The sequence below is a fragment of the Oncorhynchus clarkii genome, chromosome 16 (genome assembly GCF_045791955.1).
Source record: "Oncorhynchus clarkii lewisi isolate Uvic-CL-2024 chromosome 16, UVic_Ocla_1.0, whole genome shotgun sequence".
NCBI lineage: Eukaryota > Metazoa > Chordata > Actinopteri > Salmoniformes > Salmonidae > Oncorhynchus > Oncorhynchus clarkii.
Window position 1 is genome coordinate 1,462,417 of NC_092162.1, and position 19,924 is coordinate 1,482,340.

A 19,924-nucleotide genomic window follows, 5' to 3' on the forward strand; every position below is an offset into this window, starting at 1 on the left:
GGACCGGTCTGGTTGGGAGGATCCCAACAGTAGCAGGTGTTAGAGAGGACTATCCTGGCTAAGGGCTGGATTTGATTAGTATTTCTGATTAAGCCAACATGCTGAGTTTATCGTGTAGGCAGTCTCTGCATACGTGGGAACATTGATTAAAATGTTTTTTAAAAAGTGCCATGAGGATTTAATCCTGCCCAAAATAAATGAAATGCCATTTGTCAAAAAAAAAGGTTTTATTCAATAAATTCATGTTTGTTACATATAAGCCATATGCTTTGTACAGTATCAACGTAGACAAATGTAATAACGTGGAGAACGTGCCGCAGGGTGAATCTGGAGACACTAAGTGTTGAACCAGAAACACACTTCAGCTTTAGGTGAAGCTAGCAGACAATAACCAAACACATTGATAGAACACTCATTCATCTAACACGCACCGAACACCACTCTGGTAGTACATTCCTCAGAAAGCTGACCTCATATTTTCTTCTACACCTCATTGACACTTGGCATTCACTAAAGCCGGGAAACTCATTTCCATTTTGTATTAAAATAAAAAAATGTAAAAAAAAAAAATCTAAACTTTAAACTGCAAGTAACACTTACAATTTTTAAAGATTTTTGTAGAGACAGCGTTCTTCTGACAAGTCCATGTGATGAACATATCTCCTCTTCTCCATATGTATAATCATGTATATGTGTTGTGTTTGACATTTGTCTAGAGTACGACTAGAAAGACAAGGTTTGTGAAGCTGTGAGTTCTTGGTTTTGGTATAGTTGTCATGCTCAGGGGGACCCTGTATAATCCAGCCGTGTGACAGTGTGGTGAGCATGATGTCAGTGTTCTGTGTGGCTGGACTGCGGCTCTGACTCATGTCTGGTAGATGTGGTCAGTCCTCTTCAGGGACAGATTTTGTCTCAGGCTCCCTAAACATCTTACTGAGGTGTTTCACTAACCCCTCCAGCTCAGGGTTTCCCCCCAGATCAGTGATAAGGCGGTATGCCTCGACCTCCAGCCCTCTCAGGGTCTCTCTGGTGTAGGCGAAGGAGCCCGCCTTCTCCAGGTAGTCCACACAGTACCTCTTAATGTCAACGTTCTCCGTCCTCTGTCTCAGGATGTTCTGAACCTGAGTGCTCTCTGGACGGGACCAGATGGCATGGATGGTGGGGAAGGAGAATTTACCCTCGGTCAGATCCTCACAGAAGGACTTGTTCTCACTGTACTCTGTTGAGTTCAGGTTGGCGTAGTCGTCTCTGATCTGGAAGAAGAGTCCTAACGTATCCAGGAGAGGCTAGAGGGGTCAAAAGTCAAAATCAAATGAAAACGGTTTTCAGAAAGTTTGTAACCATTTTTTTATAAAGCCGTTGTCACAAAGTGCTTAACAGATATCCCACCTATCCCTAACTAGTTTTAACAGATATCCCACCTATCCCTAACTAGTTTTAACAGATATCCCACCTATCCCTAACTAGTTTTAACAGATATCCCACCTAACCCTAACTAGTTTTAACAGATATCCCACCTATCCTTAACTAGTTTTAACAGATATCCCACCTATCCCTAACTAGTTTTAACAGATATCCCACCTATCCCTAACTAGTTTTAACAGATATCCCACCTATCCCTAACTAGTTTTAACAGATATCCCACCTAACCCTAACTAGTTTTAACAGATATCCCACCTATCCCTAACTAGTTTTAACAGATATCCCACCTATCCCTAACTAGTTTTAACAGATATCCCACCTATCCCTAACTAGTTTTAACAGATATCCCACCTATCCCTAACTAGTTTCAACAGATATCCCACCTATCCCTAACTAGTTTCAACAGATATCCCACCTATCCCTAACTAGTTTCAACAGATATCCCACCTATCCCTAACTAGTTTTAACAGATATCCCACCTATCCCTAACTAGTTTTAACAGATATCCCACCTATCCCTAACTAGTTTTAACAGATATCCCACCTATCCCTAACTAGTTTTAACAGATATCCCACCTATCCCTAACTAGTTTCAACAGATATCCCACCTATCCCTAACTAGTTTTAACAGGTATCCCACCTAACCCTAACTAGTTTTAACAGATATCCCACCTATCCCTAACTAGTTTTAACAGATATCCCACCTATCCCTAACTAGTTTCAACAGATATCCCACCTAACCCTAACTAGTTTTAACAGATATCCCACCTATCCTTAACTAGTTTTAACAGATATCCCACCTATCCCTAACTAGTTTTAACAGATATCCCACCTATCCCTAACTAGTTTTAACAGATATCCCACCTATCCCTAACTAGTTTTAACAGATATCCCACCTAACCCTAACTAGTTTTAACAGATATCCCACCTATCCCTAACTAGTTTTAACAGATATCCCACCTATCCCTAACTAGTTTTAACAGATATCCCACCTATCCCTAACTAGTTTTAACAGATATCCCACCTATCCCTAACTAGTTTCAACAGATATCCCACCTATCCCTAACTAGTTTCAACAGATATCCCACCTATCCCTAACTAGTTTCAACAGATATCCCACCTATCCCTAACTAGTTTTAACAGATATCCCACCTATCCCTAACTAGTTTTAACAGATATCCCACCTATCCCTAACTAGTTTTAACAGATATCCCACCTATCCCTAACTAGTTTTAACAGATATCCCACCTATCCCTAACTAGTTTCAACAGATATCCCACCTATCCCTAACTAGTTTTAACAGATATCCCACCTATCCCTAACTAGTTTCAACAGATATCCCACCTATCCCTAACTAGTTTTAACAGATATCCCACCTATCCCTAACTAGTTTTAACAGATATCCCTAACTAGTTTTAACAGATATCCCACCTATCCCTAACTAGTTTTAACAGATATCCTACCTATCCCTAACTAGTTTTAACAGATATCCCACCTATCCCTAACTAGTTTTTAACAGATATCCCACCTATCCCTAACTAGTTTTAACAGATATCCCACCTATCCCTAACTAGTTTTAACAGATATCCCACCTATCCCTAACTAGTTTTAACAGATATCCCACCTATCCCTAACTAGTTTTAACAGATATCCCTAACCAGTTTTAACAGATATCCCACCTATCCCTAACTAGTTTTAACAGATATCCTACCTATCCCTAACTAGTTTTAACAGATATCCCACCTATCCCTAACTAGTTTTTAACAGATATCCCACCTATCCCTAACTAGTTTTAACAGATATCCCACCTATCCCTAACTAGTTTTAACAGATATCCCACCTATCCCTAACTAGTTTTAACAGATATCCCACCTATCCCTAACTAGTTTTAACAGATATCCCTAACTAGTTTTAACAGATATCCCACCTATCCCTAACTAGTTTTTAACAGATATCCCACCTATCCCTAACTAGTTTTAACAGATATCCCACCTATCCCTAACTAGTTTTAACAGATATCCCACCTATCCCTAACTAGTTTTAACAGATATCCCACCTATCCCTAACTAGTTTTAACAGATATCCCACCTATCCCTAACTAGTTTTAACAGATATCCCACCTATCCCTAACTAGTTTTAACAGATATCCCACCTATCCCTAACTAGTTTTAACAGATATCCCACCTATCCCTAACTAGTTTTAACATATATCCTACCTATCCCTAACTAGTTTTAACAGATATCCCACCTATCCCTAACTAGTTTTAACAGATATCCCACCTATCCCTAACTAGTTTTAACAGATATCCCACCTATCCCTAACTAGTTTTAACAGATATCCCACCTATCCCTAACTAGTTTTAACAGATATCCCACCTATCCTTAACTAGTTTTAACAGATATCCCACCTATCCTTAACTAGTTTTAACAGATATCCCACCTATCCCTAACTAGTTTCAACAGATATCCCACCTATCCCTAACTAGTTTTAACAGATATCCCACCTATCCCTAACTAGTTTCAACATATATCCCACCTATCCTTAACTAGTTTTAACAGATATCCCACCTATCCCTAACTAGTTTTAACAGATATCCCACCTATCCCTAACTAGTTTCAACAGATATCCCACCTATCCCTAACTAGTTTCAACAGATATCCCACCTATCCCTAACTAGTTTTAACAGATATCCCACCTATCCCTAACTAGTTTTAACAGATATCCCACCTATCCCTAACTAGTTTTAACAGATATCCCACCTATCCCTAACTAGTTTCAACAGATATCCCACCTATCCCTAACTAGTTTCAACAGATATCCCACCTATCCCTAACTAGTTTTAACAGATATCCCACCTATCCCTAACTAGTTTTAACAGATATCCCACCTATCCCTAACTAGTTTTAACAGATATCCCACCTATCCCTAACTAGTTTTAACAGATATCCCAACTATCCCTAACTAGTTTTAACAGATATCCCACCTATCCCTAACTAGTTTTAACAGATATCCCACCTATCCCTAACTAGTTTTAACAGATATCCCACCTATCCCTAACTAGTTTTAACAGATATCCCACCTATCCCTAACTAGTTTTAACAGATATCCCACCTATCCCTAACTAGTTTTAACAGATATACCACCTAACCCTAACTAGTTTCAACAGATATCCCACCTAACCCTAACTAGTTTCAACAGATATCCCACCTATCCCTAACTAGTTTCAACAGATATCCCACCTATCCCTAACTAGTTTTAACAGATGTCCCACCTATCCCTAACTAGTTTTAACAGATATCCCACCTATCCCTAACTAGTTTTAACAGATATCCCACCTATCCCTAACTAGTTTTAACAGATATCCCACCTATCCCTAACTAGTTTTAACATATATCCCACCTATCCCTAACTAGTTTTAACAGATATCCCACCTATCCCTAACTAGTTTCAACAGATATCCCACCTATCCCTAACTAGTTTTAACAGATGTCCCACCTATCCCTAACTAGTTTTAACAGATATCCCACCTATCCCTAACTAGTTTTAACAGATATCCCACCTATCCCTAACTAGTTTTAACAGATATCCCACCTATCCCTAACTAGTTTTAACAGATATCCCACCTATCCCTAACTAGTTTTAACAGATATCCCACCTATCCCTAACTAGTTTTAACAGATATCCCACCTATCCCTAACTAGTTTTAACAGATATCCCACCTATCCCTAACTAGTTTTAACAGATATCCCACCTATCCCTAACTAGTTTTAACAGATATCCCACCTATCCCTAACTAGTTTTAACAGATATCCCACCTATCCCTAACTAGTTTTAACAGATATCCCACCTATCCCTAACTAGTTTTAACAGATATACCACCTATCCCTAACTAGTTTCAACAGATATCCCACCTATCCCTAACTAGTTTTAACAGATATCCCACCTATCCCTAACTAGTTTTAACAGGTATCCCACCTAACCCTAACTAGTTTTAACAGATATCCCACCTATCCCTAACTAGTTTTAACAGATATCCCACCTATCCCTGACTAGTTTCAACAGATATCCCACCTATCCCTAACTAGTTTCAACAGATATCCCACCTAACCCTAACTAGTTTTAACAGATATCCCACCTATCCCTAACTAGTTTTAACAGATATCCCACCTATCCCTGACTAGTTTCAACAGATATCCCACCTATCCCTAACTAGTTTCAACAGATATCCCACCTAACCCTAACTAGTTTTAACAGATATCCCACCTATCCCTAACTAGTCTTAACAGATATCCCACCTATCCCTAACTAGTTTTAACAGATATCCCACCTATCCCTAACTAGTTTTAACAGATATCCCACCTATCCCTAACTAGTTTTAACAGATATCCCACCTATCCCTAACTAGTTTTAACAGATATCCCACCTATCCCTAACTAGTTTTAACAGATATCCCACCTATCCCTAACTAGTTTTAACAGATATCCCACCTATCCCTAACTAGTTTTAACAGATATCCCACCTATCCCTAACTAGTTTTAACAGATATCCCACCTATCCCTAACTAGTTTTAACAGATATCCCACCTATCCCTAACTAGTTTTAACAGATATCCCACCTATCCCTAACTAGTTTCAACAGATATCCCACCTATCCCTAACTAGTTTTAACAGATATCCCACCTATCCCTAACTAGTTTTAACAGATATCCCACCTATCCCTAACTAGTTTCAACAGATATCCCACCTATCCCTAACTAGTTTCAACAGATATCCCACCTATCCCTAACTAGTTTCAACAGATATCCCACCTATCCCTAACTAGTTTTAACAGATATCCCACCTATCCCTAACTAGTTTTAACAGATATCCCACCTATCCCTAACTAGTTTTAACAGATATCCCACCTATCCCTAACTAGTTTTAACAGATATCCCACCTATCCCTAACTAGTTTTAACAGATATCCCACCTATCCCTAACTAGTTTTAACAGATATCCCACCTATCCCTAACTAGTTTTAACAGATATCCCACCTATCCCTAACTAGTTTTAACAGATATCCCACCTATCCCTAACTAGTTTTAACAGATATCCCACCTATCCCTAACTAGTTTTAACAGATATCCCACCTATCCCTAACTAGTTTTAACAGATATCCCACCTATCCCTAACTAGTTTTAACAGATATCCCACCTATCCCTAACTAGTTTTAACAGATATCCCACCTATCCCTAACTAGTTTTAACAGATATCCCACCTATCCCTAACTAGTTTTAACAGATATCCCACCTATCCCTAACTAGTTTTAACAGATATCCCACCTATCCCTAACTAGTTTTAACAGATATCCCACCTATCCCTAACTAGTTTTAACAGATATCCCACCTATCCCTAACTAGTTTCAACAGATATCCCACCTATCCCTAACTAGTTTTAACAGATATCCCACCTATCCCTAACTAGTTTTAACAGATATCCCACCTATCCTTAACTAGTTTCAACAGATATCCCACCTATCCCTAACTAGTTTCAACAGATATCCCACCTATCCCTAACTAGTTTCAACAGATATCCCACCTATCCCTAACTAGTTTCAACCGATATCCCTAACTAGTTTCAACAGATATCCCACCTATCCCTAACTAGTTTTAACAGATATCCCACCTATCCCTAACTAGTTTTAACAGATATCCCACCAATCCTTAACTAGTTTCAACAGATATCCCACCTATCCCTAACTAGTTTTAACAGATATCCCACCTATCCTTAACTAGTTTCAACCGATATCCCTAACTAGTTTCAACAGATATCCCACCTATCCCTAACTAGTTTCAACAGATATCCCTAACTAGTTTTAACAGATATCTCACGTATCCCTAACTAGTTTCAACAGATATCCCTAACTAGTTTTAACAGATATCCCACCTATCCCTAACTAGTTTCAACAGATATCCCACCTATCCCTAACTAGTTTTAACAGATATCCCACCTATCCTTAACTAGTTTCAACAGATATCCCTAACTAGTTTCAACAAATATCCCACCTATCCCTAACTAGTTTTAACAGATATCCCACCTATCCTTAACTAGTTTCAACCGATATCCCTAACTAGTTTCAACAGATATCCCACCTATCCCTTACTAGGTTTAACAGATATCCCACCTATCCCTAACTAGTTTTAACAGATATCCCACCTATCCCTAACTAGTTTTAACAGATATCCCACCTATCCCTAACTAGTTTCAACAGATATCCCTAACTAGTTTTAACAGATATCCCACCTATCCCTAACTAGTTTCAACAGATATCCGACCTATCCCTAACTAGTTTCAACAGATATCCCTAACTAGTTATAACAGATATCCCACCTATCCCTAACTCGTTTCAACAAATATCCCTAACTAGTTTTAACAGATATCCCACCTATCCCTAACTAGTTTCAACAGATATCCCACCTATCCCTAACTAGTTTTAACAGATATCCCACCTATCCCTAACTAGTTTCAACAGATATCCCTAACTAGTTTCAACAGATATCCCACCTATCCCTAACTAGTTTTAACAGATATCCCACCTATCCCTAACTAGTTAACAGATATCCCACCTATCCCTAACTAGTTTTAACATATATCCTACCTATCCCTAACTAGTTTTAACAGATATCCCACCTATTCCTAACTAGTTTTAACAGATATCCCACCTATCCCTAACTAGTTTTAACAGATATCCCACCTATCCCTAACTAGTTTCAACAGATATCCCACCTATCCCTAACTAGTTTTAACAGATATCCCACCTATCCCTAACTAGTTTTAACAGATATCCCGCCTATCCTTAACTAGTTTTAACAGATATCCCACCTATCCCTAACTAGTTTCAACAGATATCCCGCCTATCCTTAACTAGTTTCAACAGATATCCCACCTATCCTTAACTAGTTTTAACAGATACCCCACCTATCCCTAACTAGTTTTAACAGATATCCCGCCTATCCCTAACTAGTTTCAACAGATATCCCTAACTAGTTTCAACAGATATCCCGCCTATCCTTAACTAGTTTTAACAGATATCCCACCTATCCTTAACTAGTTTTAACAGATATCCCACCTATCCTTAACTAGTTTTAACAGATATCCCACCTATCCCTAACTAGTTTCAACAGATATCCCACCTATCCCTAACTAGTTTTAACAGATATCCCACCTATCCCTAACTAGTTTCAACAGATATCCCACCTATCCCTAACTAGTTTCAACAGATATCCCACCTATCCCTAACTAGTTTCAACAGATATCCCACCTATCCCTAACTAGTTTCAACAGATATCCCACCTATCCCTAACTAGTTTCAACAGATATCCCACCTATCCCTAACTAGTTTCAACAGATATCCCACCTATCCCTAACTAGTTTCAACAGATATCCCACCTATCCCTAACTAGTTTTAACAGATATCCCACCTATCCCTAATTAGTTTCAACAGATATCCCACCTATCCCTAACTAGTTTCAACAGATATCCCACCTATCCCTAACTAGTTTCAACAGATATCCCACCTAAAAACACCAAACATCAAAAAACAAAGGTACAAAACCCTATAGGAACCACCAGGCTCTGAGGAGTGGGCCTGTCAATCCAATATACACGGGAAAGAGCACACAGTGTGCTTAACTGCATTACAAAGCCGTCCTCTCATCAATTTGCTATAAAAAAGTTCAACAAGTAAAATAAAATGTGTGACTTGCTTCAGCTGTCCGAAACTATATATTTAAAAAAAAATCGTAGCCAAATAAGTTTAGAAGATGAAGTTGCAGCATTAACAGCAACATAGGAAATAAATATGCAGGACATGAAATTTAAATAAAATAGTCAATATAATAAAATGTACCTTAAGGTCTCGTTTCCAGCCAGAGAACAGCTGCATGAGCCCCACGGCCAGGCCAAACAGACCCCCCGTCTTCTGGAGGACCATGGTACGGTACTGGCTCTCTGTGGGACAGGTGTAGGTGTCCCTCCAGTGGATGTCTAGGCCCTGGCCGCGATGCAGCTCCAACAGCTGTCTGGTGAACACATGCACTGCCTCGGGGTGATCCAGGGTTAGCACCTAATAGCACCAACAACACATGGGTTATAACAGCTGTCTGGTGAACACGCTGATCAAAAAAACAACCAATCAATGGCGCTCACCTTCTCCAGTCCCAGGAAGTAGACGTAGTTGGCAGAGTTGATAACAGAGGGGACTCCATAGATGCTGTGGGCGACAGGGAAACCTCTCCTCAGCGTAGAACTGTCCTCAATGTCATCTATCAGGAGACTGGCGTTGTGCAGCATCTCTGTCACTTGTATGATCACCTAGGCAAGAGACATTTTCATTTGGTTTCTCACAGCTGTTTAAACATGAGGAATCCTACAGGTTCATTTGGTTTCATACAGCTGTTTAAACATGAGGAATCCTACAGGTTCATTTGGTTTCATACAGCTGTTTAAACATGAGGAATCCTACAGTTTCATTTGGTTTCATACAGCTGTTTAAACATGAGGAATCCTACAGGTTCATTTGGTTTCTCACAGCTGTTTAAACATGAGGAATCCTACAGGTTCATTTGGTTTCATACAGCTGTTTAAACATGAGGAATCCTACAGGTTCATTTGGTTTCATACAGCTGTTTAAACATGAGGAATCCTACAGGTTCATTTGGTTTCATACAGCTGTTTAAACATGAGGAATCCTACAGTTTCATTTGGTTTCATACAGCTGTTTAAACATGAGGAATCCTACAGGTTCATTTGGTTTCATACAGCTGTTTAAACATGAGGAATCCTACAGGTTCATTTGGTTTCATACAGCTGTTTAAACATGAGGAATCCTACAGGTTCATTTGGTTTCATACAGCTGTTTAAACATGAGGAATCCTACAGGTTCATTTGGTTTCATACAGCTGTTTAAACATGTGGAATCCTACATTTTCATTTGGTTTCATACAGCTGTTTAAACATGAGGAATCCTACAGGTTCATTTGGTTTCATACAGCTGTTTAAACATGAGGAATCCTACAGGTTCATTTGGTTTCTCACAGCTGTTTAAACATGTGGAATCCTACATTTTCATTTGGTTTCATACAGCTGTTTAAACATGTGGAATCCTACATTTTCATTTGGTTTCATACAGCTGTTTAAACATGAGGAATCCTACAGGTTCATTTGGTTTCATACAGCTGTTTAAACATGAGGAATCCTACATTTTCATTTGGTTTCTCACAGCTGTTTAAACATGTGGAATCCTACATTTTCATTTGGTTTCTCACAGCTGTTTAAACATGTGGAATCCTACATTTTCATTTGGTTTCATACAGCTGTTTAAACATGAGGAATCCTACAGGTTCATTTGGTTTCATACAGCTGTTTAAACATGAGGAATCCTACAGGTTCATTTGGTTTCATACAGCTGTTTAAACATGTGGAATCCTACAGGTTCATTTGGTTTCTCACAGCTGTTTAAACATGAGGAATCCTACAGGTTCATTTGGTTTCATACAGCTGTTTAAACATGAGGAATCCTACAGCTTCATTTGGTTTCATACAGCTGTTTAAACATGAGGAATCCTACAGGTTCATTTGGTTTCATACAGCTGTTTAAACATGAGGAATCCTACAGGTTCATTTGGTTTCTCACAGCTGTTTAAACATGAGGAATCCTACAGGTTCATTTGGTTTCATACAGCTGTTTAAACATGAGGAATCCTACAGGTTCATTTGGTTTCTCACAGCTGTTTAAACATGAGGAATCCTACAGGTTCATTTGGTTTCATACAGCTGTTTAAACATGAGGAATCCTACAGGTTCATTTGGTTTCATACAGCTGTTTAAACATGAGGAATCCTACAGGTTCATTTGGTTTCTCACAGCTGTTTAAACATGAGGAATCCTACAGGTTCATTTGGTTTCATACAGCTGTTTAAACATGAGGAATCCTACAGGTTCATTTGGTTTCATACAGCTGTTTAAACATGAGGAATCCTACAGGTTCATTTGGTTTCTCACAGCTGTTTAAACATGAGGAATCCTAAATTTTCATTTGGTTTCATACAGCTGTTTAAACATGTGGAATCCTACAGTTTCATTTGGTTTCATACAGCTGTTTAAACATGAGGAATCCTACAGTTTCATTTGGTTTCTCACAGCTGTTTAAACATGAGGAATCCTACAGTTTCATTTGGTTTCTCACAGCTGTTTAAACATGAGGAATCCTACAGTTTCATTTGGTTTCTCACAGCTGTTTAAACATGAGGAATCCTTCCGTTTCATTTCATAGTTTGTTTTGTATGTACAGTACCAGTCAACAGTTTGGACAAACCTCCTCATTCCAGGGTTTTCTTTATTTGATTATGTTCTACATTGTAGAAGAATAGTGAAGACATCAAAACTACGAAATGACACACATGGAATCATGTATTAACCAAAAAAAAAGTGTTAAACAAATTGCATTGAGATTCTGCAAAGTAGCCACCCTTTGCTTTGATGACAGCTTGTAAATAAAAAAATCCTTGAATGAGTAGGTGTGCCCAAACTTTTGCCTGGTTCTGTGTATATATATTATTTATTCCCTCAGAGAAACAGGACACAAGCAGAAAACAAAACCATCCTCTATGGTTGATAGCATCTCAAGAGGTGTTCCCGTCTGGTCTATTCATATCAAGATATTATACATACAACTAGGCACATTGAGTTAATCACATTGGTTTTTATAAAAAACTTTTTTTTTACATCAGTAGTTTTCAAAGTGCTTTACAGATACCCAGACAACAACAACAACGAGCAAGCAATGCAGAGGCACAGTAGCTAGGAAAAACTCCCGAGAAGTTGTAGTCAGTCACAGGTCAGAAGGCCTCCACCGCAGAGTTACCGTCTAGCCATGCTCAGAGTCCTGCTGTGCTACAGCTATTCTCCAGTAGGGGAAGCTACCTGACAAGGCTGCACTGTGTGAGAGGGAATGTAATTTGGAGAGAGATTGAGATTCACCGAGTAGACAGGCAGACAGTGAATATGGAGCTCTGCTCTGTGTAGGGTGAAGCTAAGGACAACATAAATCTCGTGTTCGCTCTTCATCCTCCTAGATCTAGCTGTTGCCTTGGACACTGTGAACCAACAGATCCTCTTCTCCACCCTCTCAGGGCGGGGCGTCTCAGGCTCTATCAGATCCTCCTCTCCACCCTCTCAGGGTTGGGCGTCTCCGGCTCTATCAGATCCTCCTCTCCACCCTCTCAGGGCTGGGTGTCTCAGGCTCTATCAGACCCTCCTCTCCATCCTCTCAGGGCTGGGCATCTCCGGCTCTATCAGATCCTCCTCTCCACCCTCTCAGGGCTGGGTGTCTCAGGCTCTGCCTCCTCTCCACCCTCTCAGGGCTGGGAGTCTCAGGCTCTATCAGACCCTCCTCTCCACCCTCTCAGGGCTGGGCGTCTCCGGCTCTATCAGATCCTCCTCTCCACCCTCTCAGGGCTGGGCGTCTCAGGCTCTATCAGATCCTCTTCTCCACCCTCTCAGGGCTGGGCGTCTCAGGCTCTATCAGATCCTCCTCATCACCCTCTCGGGGCTGGGCGTCTCAGGCTCTATCAGATCTTCCTCATCACCCTCTCGGGGCTGGGCGTCTCAGGCTCCACCCTCTCGGGGCTGGGCGTCTCATCTTTTCCCCAAAAGCACCGACTTTGCTGATAAATACTTTTGAGGGAAAATGTGTCGTCGTCTCACCACCTAGCCATCTAAATGCGTCGTCGTCTCACCACCTAGCCATCTAAATGCGTCGTCGTCTCACCACCTAGCCATCTAAATGCGTCGTCGTCTCACCACCTAGCCATCTAAATGCGTCGTCGTCTCACCACCTAGCCATCTAAATGTGTCGTCGTCTCACCACCTAGCCATCTAAATGTGTCGTCGTCTCACCACCTAGCCATCTAAATGTGTCGTCGTCTCACCACCTAGCCATCTAAATGCGTCGTCGTCTCACCACCTAGCCATCTAAATGCGTCGTCGTCTCACCACCTAGCCATCTAAATGCGTCGTCGTCTCACCACCTAGCCATCTAAATGTGTCGTCGTCTCACCACCTAGCCATCTAAAATGTGTCGTCGTCTCACCACCTAGCCATCTAAATGTGTCGTCGTCTCACCACCTAGCCATCTAAATGTGTCGTCGTCTCACCACCTAGCCATCTTAATGTGTCGTCGTCTCACCACCTAGCCATCTTAATGTGTCGTCTCACCACCTAGCCATCTAAATGTGTCGTCGTCTCACCACCTAGCCATCTAAAATGTGTCGTCGTCTCACCACCTAGCCATCTAAATGTGTCGTCGTCTCACCACCTAGCCATCTAAATGTGTCGTCGTCTCACCACCTAGCCATCTAAATGTGTCGTCGTCTCACCACCTAGCCATCTAAATGTGTCGTTGTCTCACCACCTAGCCATCTAAAATGTGTCGTCGTCTCACCACCTAGCCATCTAAATGTGTCGTCGTCTCACCACCTAGCCATCTAAATGTGTCGTCGTCTCACCACCTAGCCATCTAAATGTGTCGTCGTCTCATCACCTAGCCATCTAAATGTGTCGTCGTCTCACCACCTAGCCATCGAAATGTGTCGTCGTCTCACCACCTAGCCATCTAAATGTGTCGTCGTCTCACCACCTAGCCATCTAAAATGTGTCGTCGTCTCACCACCTAGCCATCTAAATGTGTCGTCGTCTCACCACCTAGCCATCTAAATGTGTCGTCGTCTCACCACCTAGCCATCTAAAATGTGTCGTCGTCTCACCACCTAGCCATCTAAAATGTGTCGTCGTCTCACCACCTAGCCATCTAAATGTGTCGTCGTCTCACCACCTAGCCATCTAAATGTGTCGTCGTCTCACCACCTAGCCATCTTAAGAATGCACTAATTGTAAGTCGCGCTGGATAAGAGCATCTGCTAAATGACTTAAACGTGAAATGCAGTAAAAAGTGAACTATATATTATAATATGTGCCATTTAGCAGACACTTTTATCCAAAGCGACTGAGTCATGTGTGCATACATTTTCCACACGAGTGGCCCCAGCAGGAATCGAACCAACGGCCCTTTACTTTTGCTAGCGCCATGCTCTACCAACTGAGACTCACAGAACCACCTGGCTGGTGGGTCAGGGATGAGACGGACACTGTAGTGCTTTTGTAGGTTTCCCCATAACATATATAGTGCACTACTATTAAACAGTGCTTTAACCTTTGACCCTGTGAACCCTGGTCAAAAGTAGTGTACTTCATAGGGCGCCATTTTGTACCTGCATAGCTGTCGTTGGACATAAAGTGCTCATCTTGTTAGATTTGTTGTTTAGGAACTTAGTCTGTTGAATACAATAAGTGTTTGTTAGAGAGGAATTTCATTTAAAACGGGGGAGGGGCGGGCAACACCAGTCCTCGAGGGCCTGATTGGTAGAACACCTTTTCTCCATCTCTATCAAACACAGCTGATTAATCCAGAATCCTCCATGTCCCCCCCTGGTTTAAAACATCTTGTACTGTATAGATCAGGGACGGGCAACGCCAGTCCTCCAGGGCCTGATTGGTAGAACACCTTTTCTCCATCTCTATCAAACACAGCTGATTAATCCAGAATCCTCCATGTCCCCCCCCTGGTTTAAAACATCTTGTACTGTATAGATCAGGGACGGGCAACGCCAGTCCTCCAGGGCCTGATTGGTAGAACACCTTTTCTCCATCTCTATCAAACACAGCTGATTAATCCAGAATCCTCCATGTCCCCCCCCTGGTTTAAAACATCTTGTACTGTATAGATCAGGGACGGGCAACGCCAGTCCTCCAGGGCCTGATTGGTAGAACACCTTTTCTCCATCTCTATCAAACACAGCTGATTAATCACATTGCATTCCAAACGGAAGATCCTGTTTAGGTGATTATTAGAGTCAGGTGTGTGAGCTGGGGCATGGTGGGCAAAACTGTGACACCAAATCAGGCCCCCGAGGACTGGTTTTTCATTAACCCTAACCCCAGTCCTCCTAACCTCAACCCCAGTCCTCCTAACCTCAACCCCAGTCCTCCTAACCTCAACCCCAGTCCTCCTAACCTCAACCCCAGTCCTCCTAACCTCAACCCCAGTCCTCCTAACCTCAGTCCTCCTAACCTCAACCTCAGTCCTCCTAACCTCAACCTCAGTCCTCCTAACCTCAACCTCAGTCCTCCTAACCTCAACCTCAGTCCTCCTAACCTCAACCTCAGTCCTCCTAACCTCAACCTCAGTCCTCCTAACCTGGTACGTACAATTTTTTTATGAGGTCTTGGCTGATGTCAAGCAAAGAGGCACTGAGTTTGAAGGTAGGCCTTGAAATACATCCACAGGTAAACCTCCAATTGACTCAAATTATGTTAATTAGCCTATCAGAAGCTTCTAAAGCCATGACATCATTTTCTGGAATTTTCCAAGCTGTTTAAAGGCACAAGTCAACTTAGTGTATGTAAACTTCTGACCCACTAGAATTGTGATACAGTGAATTTTAAGTGAAATAATCTGTCTGTAAACAATTGTTGGAAAAATGAGTTGTGTCATGCACAAAGTAGATGTCCTAACCGACTTGCTAAAACTGTTGACCCCTACACTACTAGTCTACAGAGCTCCCCTGACCCCTACACTACAGAGCTCCCCTGACCCCTACACCACTAGCCTAGAGCTCCCCTGACCCCTACACTACTAGTCTACAGAGTTCCCCTGACCCCTACACTTGTGCTCCCCTGACCCCTACACTACAGAGCTCCCCTGACCCCTACACTACAGAGCTCCCCTGACCCCTACACTACTAGTCTACAGAGCTCCCCTGACCCCTACACCACTAGCCTAGAGCTCCCCTGACCCCTACACTACTAGTCTACAGAGCTCCCCTGACCACTAGACTACAGAGCTCCCCTGACCTCTACACTACTAGTCTACAGAGCTCCCCTGACCCCTACACTACAGAGCTCTCCTGACCCCTACACTACTAGCCTACAGAGCTCTCCTGACCCCTACACTAATAGCCTACAGAGCTCTCCTGACCCCTACACTACTAGCCTACAGAGCTCCCCTGACTCACTGTATACCCACAGACCACTAGGCAGAGCAAGAGGCAACTACTGTACTAATTACTAGCTGCAGTTCCCAGACAGGGCCACAGTACAGAGAACCTCAAGACAGTCAAAATTGTATTGCCAGGTCTAGGCTGGAGGCTGCTAGAGAGGCTGTAGCTGGTCAAGGGGTTTCAGGAGTCAGACGCCTACAGATGGAAGCTCTGGATCATAGAAATAGTACCATGTAAAGAGGTGTGTGTTTCCTGATGGAGAATAAATAAACAGCTGGACAGATGACAGAGACATGGGTGAACCAGTCACTGGCTGGCTGTATCTGTGCTGTTTCCATGGTGTTGAGGCGACTGACTACAGTGCCTGACAGACCGCTTGTTAATGATGGCGGCAAGCACACTCAGTCTGTTGGCCGGGTTCAGGGAGAGTTTACTGCCAAATAAACCACGCTGCCGCACAGAGATGAAGAGAGAGGGGGAGATGAAGCAGAGAGCGAGCGCAGAGAGCGAGCGTAGAGAGAGAGAGAAAGGAGAGCGAGCGGAGAGAGAGAGAGAGAAAGGAGAGCGAGCGGAGAGAGAGAGAGAAAGGAGAGCGAGCGGAGAGAGAGAGAGAAAGGAGAGCGAGCGGAGAGAGAGAGAGAGAAAGGAGAGCGAGCGGAGAGAGAGAGAGAAGAGAAAGGAGAGCGAGCAGAGAGGAGAGAAAGAGAGAAAGAGAGAAAGAGAGAGGAAGAGAGAAAGAGAGAGAAAGAGAGAGAGAAAGGAGAGCGCACAGAGAGCGAGTGCGCAGAGAGAGGAGAGCGAGAATTAAATTGAAATTGAATTGATAGGGAGGAGAGCTGTGTAATCGCTGTGCTGTGACACAATAACAGATAGTGTATGAAGACAACATGTCACCCGTTGTTTAGGGAGCTCTTTGTACACGCACACTGAATCTGGTCACATGTTCTGCATTTAAAAATGGAGGCTGCCAACATGCCAGTCAAACAGAACAAATGTCTCTTCATTTGGCATCTCATATAAATACACCTTTAATTTTCTATTTACCTCAAGTCAGAGGGGCATAGGGCTCACTGGAATATCAAGAGCCCGGGAGCTGCCCGCGAGGGGACCGGAGTTGAGCTGCCCGCGAGGGGACCGGAGTTGAGCTGCCCGCGAGGGGACCGGAGTTGAGCTGCCCGCGAGGGGACCGGAGTTGAGCTGCCCGCGAGGGGACCGGAGTTGAGCTGCCCGCGAGGGGACCAGAGTTCAAATCAAATTGTATTGGTCAAATACACATATTTAGCAGCTGTTATTAACGGTGTAGCGAAATGCTTGTGTTCCCAGCTCCAACAGTGCAGTAGTATCTAACTAAATGCTTGTGTTCCCAGCTCCAACAGTACAGTAGTATCTAACTAAATGCTTGTGTTTCTAGCTCCAACAGTGCAGTAGTATCTAACTAAATGCTTGTGTTCCCAGCTCCAACAGTGCAGTAGTATCTAACTAAATGCTTGTGTTTCTAGCTCCAACAGTGCAGTAGTATCTAACTAAATGCTTGTGTTCCTAGCTCCAACAGTGCAGTAGTATCTAACTAAATGCTTGTGTTTCTAGCTCCAACAGTACAGTAGTATCTAACTAAATGCTTGTGTTCCCAGCTCCAACAGTGCAGTAGTATCTAACTAAATGCTTGTGTTTCTAGCTCCAACAGTGCAGTAGTATCTAACTAAATGCTTGTGTTCCTAGCTCCAACAGTGCAGTAGTATCTAACTAAATGCTTGTGTTTCTAGCTCCAACAGTGCAGTAATATCTAACTAAATGCTTGTGTTTCTAGCTCCAACAGTGCAGTAATATCTAACTAAATGCTTGTGTTTCTAGCTCCAACAGTGCAGTAGTATCTAACTAGATGCTTGTGTTCCCAGCTCCAACAGTGCAGTAATATCTAACTAAATGCTTGTGTTTCTAGCTCCAACAGTGCAGTAGTATCCAACTAAATGCTTGTGTTCCCAGCTCCAACAGTGCAGTAGTATCTAACTAAATGCTTGTGTTTCTAGCTCCAACAGTGCAGTAATATCTAACTAAATGCTTGTGTTCCTAGCTCCAACAGTGCAGTAGTATCTAACTAAATGCTTGTGTTCCTAGCTCCAACAGTGCAGTAGTATCTAACTAAATGCTTGTGTTTCTAGCTCCAACAGTACAGTAGTATCTAACTAAATGCTTGTGTTCCCAGCTCCAACAGTGCAGTAGTATCTAACTAAATGCTTGTGTTTCTAGCTCCAACAGTGCAGTAGTATCTAACTAAATGCTTGTGTTCCTAGCTCCAACAGTGCAGTAGTATCTAACTAAATGCTTGTGTTTCTAGCTCCAACAGTGCAGTAATATCTAACTAAATGCTTGTGTTTCTAGCTCCAACAGTGCAGTAATATCTAACTAAATGCTTGTGTTTCTAGCTCCAACAGTGCAGTAATATCTAACTAAATGCTTGTGTTTCTAGCTCCAACAGTGCAGTAGTATCTAACTAGATGCTTGTGTTCCCAGCTCCAACAGTGCAGTAATATCTAACTAAATGCTTGTGTTTCTAGCTCCAACAGTGCAGTAGTATCTAACTAAATGCTTGTGTTCCCAGCTCCAACAGTGCAGTAGTATCTAACTAAATGCTTGTGTTTCTAGCTCCAACAGTGCAGTAATATCTAACTAAATGCTTGTGTTCCTAGCTCCAACAGTGCAGTAGTATCTAACTAAATGCTTGTGTTTCTAGCTCCAACAGTGCAGTAATATCTAGCTAAATGCTTGTGTTTCTAGCTCCAACAGTGCAGTAGTATCTAACTAGATGCTTGTGTTCCCAGCTCCAACAGTGCAGTAGTATCTAACTAAATGCTTGTGTTCCTAGCTCCAACAGTGCAGTAGTATCTAACTAAATGCTTGTGTTTCTAGCTCCAACAGTGCATTAGTATCTAACTAAATGCTTGTGTTCCTAGCTCCAACAGTGCAGTAATATCTAACTAAATGTTTGTGTTCCTAGCTCCAACAGTACAGTAATATCTAACTAAATGCTTGTGTTCCTAGCTCCAACAGTGCAGTAATATTCAGTATTATTCAGTATTTCACTGTAAGGTCTACTACACCTGTTGTATTCAGCATTTCACTGTGAGGTCTACTACACATGTTGTATTCAGCATTTCACTGTCAGGTCTACTACACCTGTTGTATTCAGCATTTCACTGTGAGGTCTACTACACCTGTTGTATTCGGCATTTCACTGTGAGGTCTACTACACATGTTGTATTCAGCATTTCACTGTGAGGTCTACTACACCTGTTGTATTCAGCATTTCACTGGGAGGTCTACTACACCTGTTGTATTCAGCGTTTCACTGTAAGGTCTCCTACACCTGTTGTATTCAGCATTTCACTGTAAGGTCTACTACACCTGTTGT

At 42.1% G+C, this 19,924-nt stretch overlaps 1 protein-coding gene across 3 annotated transcripts in view; it reads right to left on the minus strand.

Moving 5' to 3' along the window:
• Window positions 1-214: 214 nt before the first annotated feature.
• LOC139367401 (geranylgeranyl diphosphate synthase 1) overlaps window positions 215-19,924 on the minus strand; it is a 38,469-nt gene continuing 18,759 nt past the window's right edge. For all 3 annotated transcript variants that reach the window (XM_071105599.1, XM_071105600.1, XM_071105601.1), the window contains 3 exons: window positions 9,608-9,772; window positions 9,309-9,524; window positions 215-1,286 (listed from right to left, as the gene is read on the minus strand). In XM_071105599.1, coding sequence (XP_070961700.1) covers window positions 885-1,286; window positions 9,309-9,524; window positions 9,608-9,772 — 783 coding nt within the window. In that variant the 3' untranslated portion in view covers window positions 215-884. The remainder of the gene's footprint in view (window positions 1,287-9,308; window positions 9,525-9,607; window positions 9,773-19,924) is intronic.